The 6,993-nt window shown below is 65.1% G+C and overlaps 1 protein-coding gene across 1 annotated transcript; it reads right to left on the bottom strand.

Annotated features, from left to right (window-relative positions):
- Positions 1 to 448: 448 nt before the first annotated feature.
- VAMP8 (vesicle associated membrane protein 8) lies at positions 449 to 6,237 on the bottom strand. Its single transcript, XM_054017738.1, has 3 exons — positions 6,082 to 6,237; positions 2,840 to 3,001; positions 449 to 1,745 (listed from the first exon to the last, which is right to left on the bottom strand). Exons 1-3 carry the CDS (start codon positions 6,082 to 6,084, stop codon positions 1,602 to 1,604), a joined length of 309 nt encoding a protein of 102 aa, XP_053873713.1. The 5' UTR covers positions 6,085 to 6,237; the 3' UTR covers positions 449 to 1,601.
- Positions 6,238 to 6,993: the final 756 nt, after the last annotated feature.

The following is a 6,993-nucleotide window of genomic DNA, read 5'->3' as shown; positions in this document are numbered from 1 at the left end:
CTTCCTGGCTCCGGCACGGCCTTGGCAAGCCACTTCCATGCCCCAGTTTCAGGGAGTGCAGCATGGCAGATCCTCACGTGGGAGGGGCCCTGGAAAGAGCTAGGGGCAGGGCTGGCTGCCGGGCGAATCCTGCACTCTCAGCCCCAGAGGGTGAGGGGCTGAGGGTTACAAGTTGGTCACAGCCTGGAACGAAGGACCACCACAAACACCCCTCCCACCTCCCGCTCCCCATGCCAGCACACTGCCAGCCTGTGCAGTCCCAGCCTCTCCCAGCAGGGGGCACTGTGGGGAGCAGGCGAGCAGCACAGGCTGGTGCAGGGATCCCAGCTACTCCAGACCCAGCCTCTCCCAGCAGGGGCCACTGTGGGGAGAGATTTCACCTGGACTCAGCAGACAGAACAGAGCAGAGGCGGAGGCTGGTTCCTTCCAATAAATCTCTATTCTCCAGTGAGGTATAAATACATTTATTACAGGGAGCGCAGCCTGCATCTCTGGGGGGGCGAGGGGGGGTATCAGGAAGACTTGGCCTCCCACTCCAGGGTCGGCGGGGGAGGGAGGCTCTGTAACTACTTCTACTGCTCGGCTCAGGGACCCTCCCCCCCCAGGTCCAATGGGGGAGCCTGGTCATAAGAACCTAAGATCCACATACCCAGCCAAACTCAGGGCATATGGGGAGAGGGCAGGGGGGATTGAGGCTGCAACAAGCTCTGCTCACCCCTCCCTGCCCCCCAGTCGACAGGGCATCCGCCAGCTCCCAGCTGCTCCCCTTGGCAGAGTCTCCCCCTGCAGGCAAGAGGGGGTTACTGCACCCGCAAGAGCACCTACCCCTCCAGGCAGGACAGGGGGTGCACAGACTATTGTGGTGCCATGGGTGGCGGTAGCTATGAGAACCTAGGGTGTGAAGCCCATGAGCCCCTGGCCTGGACAGACAGAGGTTGCTGACAAATCCCCCGCCCCCTTCTGCAGGGATCTCTCCTCTCGTTATTTATTAAGGCAAAAGGTAGATCACTCCTTGCGGGGCTGCGTCTGGCTCAGGACAGAGCAGCCCTTGCCCACGCCCAGCTCTGCCACAGAGAGGGCATGTGCGGGGAGAGGGGGGCGGGAGAGCATTCCCCAGATCCAAGCCCATCACCCTAGCCCCAGGAGCGCCTTCTCCCTCAGCTGGATGAGAGCCAGCCACACTGGGCAGAGGGCACAACCCGCCCCGTGGAGCCGAGCTGGGGGGCCACGGCCATGGGCGGCAGATCTAGCTCCGTCGGCCACATGGAGAGGGGCTGGGAGCTGCTCCCGCGTGGCTTGGCTCTGCCAGCCTGGGAACACCGATGGGGGTGCCCGGGAAAGGGTGACAGAGGGTTTGGGGGAAGGGAGCTGGGCAGAGCCAGAGGGAGCAGGGGAGTTCCCCTCAGGGGGCTACAGTCCCCAAGGAGCTTTCATGGAGGCAATGGGGGTCAGGGTACGAGTGCCCTCCCCCTCCTGGCATAGGGAGGGGCAGCCTCAGGGGGCTGACAGGAGGCGTTGCCCCCCCCAGCCCAGCAACCCTCAGGCAGTGGGGACAGGGAAGCTGTGGAGTGGGGGAAGAGGAAGAGGCTGCGGGGCGTAGCCTATGTGGGGATGACGTTGGTGGCGAAGAGTATGATGAGGATGACGATGATGGCCACAATAACGCAGATGATGGCGATCATCTTGATGTTCTTCCACCAGTACTTGCGGGCCACCTTCTGCGAGGTCGTCTTGAAGTGCTCAGACTGGTGGGAGACACGGGGGAGTTAGCACTGTGCTGACCCAGAGCCTCCAGCCCCTGCCTGGCTTGGCCCTAGGCAGCTGGACAGCCCCCCACCTGCTGGGGGCAGCTCTAACCAGAGGGATTTGGGGGGGGGGGACATCCGCACCCCCTCAGGGCGAGGCCGCACCTGGACACAGACTCACTGGGCTGGCAGATCGGACCAGCACTGACCTTCATCCATATCTACACAGGCCACCCCAGTTCGGTGCTGGGTTACCAGACGCACCCACCGTCAGAGCCAGCACTGGGGGGTTCGCCGGGGCATTTCCTCCCGCTGCAACTACACCGGGCCAGTGGTGGGCCTGGGCTCTCCAGCGTGGCGGGTAGAAATCCAGTTTCCACCACTTTAACTCACGTGGGCAGATCTGCAGGCACGAAAAATGCCAGCAGGCGGGTCCACACGCGGGTGCTGCCCCAGCTCCGCTGCTCCAAGCCAAACCGGCGCCGGGGAGCTATGGGCACGTTATTCCAGAGCTGACCACCAGAGGGTGCTTGTGTTTCCCTCGGCAGCTGCTGGCACGGGCCCGGGCTGAGTGCTGAGAGCCTCAGATAAGCAGCGCCAGCGCGGGACAAAGGGCAGCGCAGGGACAGCGCCTCGCTGGCTGCCAGGGTTTATCAGGGGCTGAGCAAACAGCCCCGCCCCGCGGGGAGCGGGCGTCATGCAATGCACGTGGGCAGGGACCAGAGGACTGGCAGGATCCAAACTAGAGTGAGACGTCACTCGCCCACCCCCGCCAAGCAGCCCTGTGCCTGCTTGGCACCGTCTCCACGGCAGCAGCATGCCCAGCTGAGCCTGTTGGGGCAGCAGCGGAGCCCCCACAGCGAGGTTAGGGGTCATGGCAGTGCCCAGGCCTGTCTTAGCTTGGGTGGCACCAGAACCAGGGGCACCCAGTGCCAGGCCTTTGCCCCAAACCCCCTATCGGGCTCCGGCCCCCACCCCCTGGAAATCAACTCCAGACTTGGGGTCCCCATGACCTCACCAGGAACCTCATGAGCACAGGGTCGGGGTCTCCCCCAGCCTGCTGCTCCCCGGTCCCCACCCCCATCAGGGCTCACCGTCGCCTCCAGGTCCTCGGTCTTGTTCCGCAGGTGGTCCAGGTTCTCGCCCCGCGCCAGGATCCGCTCCACGTTCTGCGACATGATGTTTTTCACCCCCTCCACCTCGCTCTGCAGGTTCTTCACCCGGTCGGTCGCCATCCCGCTGCCAGCAGTGCCCTCCTGTAGGGAGAGCGCCCGCCAGGGGTCAACAGGAGAGCGGCTGTGGGAGCAGGACACTTGGCCCAGGCAAAGCCTCCGGGGGCCCAGAGAACGAAGGTCCAAAGGCAAAAGGGGGAGGGGCCCTCGAGAAGGGGCCCAGCTGCAGCCCTGTCCCTCTGAGGAGCTCAGAATGCTTCACAGACTCTGTTCGAGCCCACAGCCTACCACAGGAGAACAATCTTGTGCAGAAACTGAGGCAGCTGACATAGCAAACCCAAAGGCAGGGGCAGAACCAGGAATAGAACCCAGGAGTCCTGTCTCCCAGCATCCCCACGCAGCACTAGGAATAGAAGCAAGTGTCCTGGCTCCCAGCCCCCTGCTCTAACCACTGGACCACAGCACCTCAGCCAGCATAAGGAAGGGAGAGGAGACAGCTGGGGAAGGAGGGTGCCCGGCCCAAGGCCAGGGGGATCCAGGACACCGAGGCAGAGCTGTGGGCACAGAGGCTGAGGGAGGTCCCACGGGGCAGGACTGGGCTGGGGGGAGCTCTCTGGGAGATGGAGCAGAGCACCCCCAGGGTGATTGCCCTTCCCCTCCTCCCCCCAACACTTATCACTGCGGAATGTCAACAGGGAACTTCCAGCGCCCGTGTCACATCTCCACCGCCAGCCGGACTCGCCCAGCCGGTCGGGTCGGTCCCAGCAATCTCCCCCTCCTGCAGTTCTGCCCTCTGCCTGCAGGGGGCATGGGGCAGCAGGTGTGACACCGCCAGCCCAGGGGGGCCCAGGGCAGAGCCCTCTGCAGGGGTGGAGAGGGGTGCTGTCTCCAAAGCTCTGCTTGGTCCTTGCCTCCTGCGGAGAAGAGACCCAGCAAACTCAGCCCACCCAGGGACCTGCGACAGACCCAGGATGGAAGCACCCCCTGAGCCTGTGAGACCCCCTGGGGGGGGGCAGGGTCAGAGCCACCCCCTCGTCTCCTCCCCCTCCTGCTGAGCCTGGTCCAAGCGGCTGGGCTGGTCAGACCCAGGCATGTCGGGCTGGGCGGGTCCCAGGCCGGAATCTCAGAAACGCTGCCCTGGGCCAGCGCCCAAAGTACGTCAGGCACCAGGGAGCAGAGCCAGCCCAGGGCAGCACTGCCCAGCGCGGGCCAGAGGGAGCCCCATGAGAGCCCCAGGGTCTGTCTGAGTCCAGCAGCCCGCAGAGAGACTCCCCTTTAGACTGGCCCTGGCAGGCAACATGACTGACACCTCCCCTTCCCGGCCGTTCATAGCAGCTCACCCAGGACCCCCCTCAACCCCCCAGCACCTGCTGCATTTAGCCCCCACCATACCAATCCCCCAAATCTGACCCCGTTTTTAACCCAGGACAGGTCCAGAGGTGGCCAACATGGCTCTAACGGGGGGTGCAGAGACCCCCACCCCATCCCTGGGGAGGTGGAACCCCAGGCCCCCAGCAGGAAGCAGACAGCAGAGGGCCCAGAGCACCCCTCCATTCCCACTGCGTGGCCCCTTTAAGGGAAACCTCCCCAAATCCCTACCGCACCCCTCACTGCCAGGGCACCTTGGCAACACCTGGGGCACCAGAGCTCCTTCCCTTAACCCTTCAGATCCCAGGCAGCTTCCCCCCCGCCCGCCCCCCCAGGGCTCTGGGCTGGGGTGTCCTGCGCAGTCAGCACCGGGGCCAGGAATTAACCCCTTCTCTCCTGATTTAGGTGAATTAGTGACCCCAGATGCAGGGAGCTGGATGTGCCAGCGAGCCTGGGCTGGGGGGGACGGGGACATTAATCTTTTGCCTTCTGCCCATTTGCTTTGCAGCTGCTCACAGACAGCTCAGATGGACAGACCATGGCTCAGAGCCTCTGTCCCCCTCAATGGGGAATCACGGCTAGGGGGGCCTCAGCGGCACCAGTCCTTTGGCAACCGCCCCCTAAAGACCCCCCAACCCCCAGCCCCCTGCATCTTCCCAGCCCCCACCAGCCCCACACAGCAGGCAGACCCCTTTTAGACCCAGCCCAGCTGTAAAGGATGCTATGGCCTCCATCCACTCCACCCGCCAACGCTGCCCCCAAACGCCCACTGAGCCATCCCCCCTCCCCAACAGCCCACCCTGGCCCCAAAACAGCTCTGCAGTTCCAGGGGCCTGTCCCCCACCTGTGCCCGGCTCCGGCTGCAGAACAGGGCTTGGGCACTGCAGTCCCCCGAGGGCGCAGGAACCGTTAGGCCGCCCACTTCCTCTTTCTAGGCAGCTCTACAGGGATCGGGGGGGGGGGGGGCTGATGAGACCCAGCGCCCTGGGGGGGGGGGGGGAGAAAAGAGAGGGCGCCATGCAGCTCAGAGCCTGTGGATCCATGGGGGGCCTTGGCACTGGGCACGGGACACAGGCAGGAGCCTGTTACTTTGGAGATGGGGGTGTCTCTCTGGGCTCAGGAATGACCCTGCTCCTGCGCCCCCTTTGAGACGCAGCAGAGCCCCCCCATTCCCTTCCTGGAAAATATCCCAGCTGCCCCTTCCCCTCCCCACGCTGGCTGCAGCCAGCTCCCGCCCCACAGCAATCGCTACCTGCACCAAGCCTCTGCTTACCCAGGCACTGCCCGGCGTCACCACGGAGACGGCCCAGGGAACAGCCTGCAGCGCCGAGCGCGCAGTTCGGGTCCCTTGTCTCAGCCCCCACTTTCTCCCTCTGTCACCCGGATCCTGTCCTGTGGCCCCCTCCCCCCAGTAGCCACCAGACAGGGTGGGCCACGCTCAGCTACACCACAGTGGGTGTATGGCCCAGCTGGGAGCCAGGACTCCTGGGTTCTCTCCCCAGCACTGGAGAGGAGGGGGACAGGTGGTGGTTAAGCTCAGGCAAGTCACTTAACACCCCAACCCCCCCGCAGCGGAGAAGGGGCGGGGGGGGGGTTGTTAGCCAGGCGGGATCCCCCCGCCCCCAGCAGCTGTTTCCAGTCCGCTCCCCCCCACGGCAGCCGCTGTGCAGCCAGCTCCCGAGCCGGTCCCGGGCCCCTCCCCGCGCGGAGTCACTCCGGATCCCTGCGGGCACCAGAGACCCGTGTAAAGGGGGGTCTACTGCCCCCCGCCTGCGTCCCCAATCCCGGGCACTCACCATGCTCTAGGGGGCTCTGCTCTCGCCTCTCCGGACACTTCCTGGTGCGCGAAGTTTCAGCCCAAACTTCCTGCTTCCTGCAGCCCAGCCCAGCCCGGCCGGTCCCCAGGTACGAGGGGCGGGGCCGGATCCTGCCGCTGCCTTTAAAGAGACACGGGCCGGGCCCGGCTCCCCCAGGCGGGGGGACCCAGGGGGTTCGGTCCCCCTGCCCCGGCACAGAACCCAGACATTGGCCCCCCAGTGATGGGCTCCAAGCTTTGCCTGCCCCCCCGTGTCCCCGGCACCCCCAGGTCACAGCCCCCCCCCCCCCGCTAGGTCATTCACAGACCTGTTCAGGAGATTCAGCCCCCCCGGGGCAGCCCCGATCCCAGCAGGTTGGTTCTGTGCACTGGGCTAGCGCTTTAGGGTTAAGGCTGGGGCCTTCCCCCACAGTGGGCTGTGGCAGGTCAGGAGTGAGGGGCATCAGCAGAGCTGGGGGCCCAGGAGTAGCAGGGGGGTGAGGGGCATCGGCAGAGCTGGGGGCCCAGGAGTAGCAGGAGTGAGGGGCATTGGCAGAGCTGGGTGTCCAGGAGTAGCAGGGGGCTGTGAGTCAGGGGTGAGGGAATCGGCAGAGCTGGGACAGGAGACTCTCCTGGGTGGGGGGAGCTCTGCCCACTCTGTGTCCCATCCCAGCCTGGCTGAGACCAGCTGGTACAAAATGCTCCTAGGGCTCAGGCATGTCTAACAAAGGTGGATCTAGATAGAAATGGCCCTGCCCTGGCACATGCAGCTGATCAGAGCCCAGCGCTGCTGCTCGGAGCAGATGTCCCCAGGGCTGAGGCTGCTGAGTGGAGCTGGTGCGGACCCAGATCCAGACGTCACTGAGTGGGACATGCTCTGCTCGGCTAGCAATGGTGGTGCCTCGCTGGCAGA

This window comes from Malaclemys terrapin, chromosome 2 (genome assembly GCF_027887155.1).
Source record: "Malaclemys terrapin pileata isolate rMalTer1 chromosome 2, rMalTer1.hap1, whole genome shotgun sequence".
Classification (NCBI taxonomy): domain Eukaryota; kingdom Metazoa; phylum Chordata; order Testudines; family Emydidae; genus Malaclemys; species Malaclemys terrapin.
Note: the sequence above shows the minus strand (reverse complement) of the source record. Positions and strands in the feature narration are given on the sequence as shown.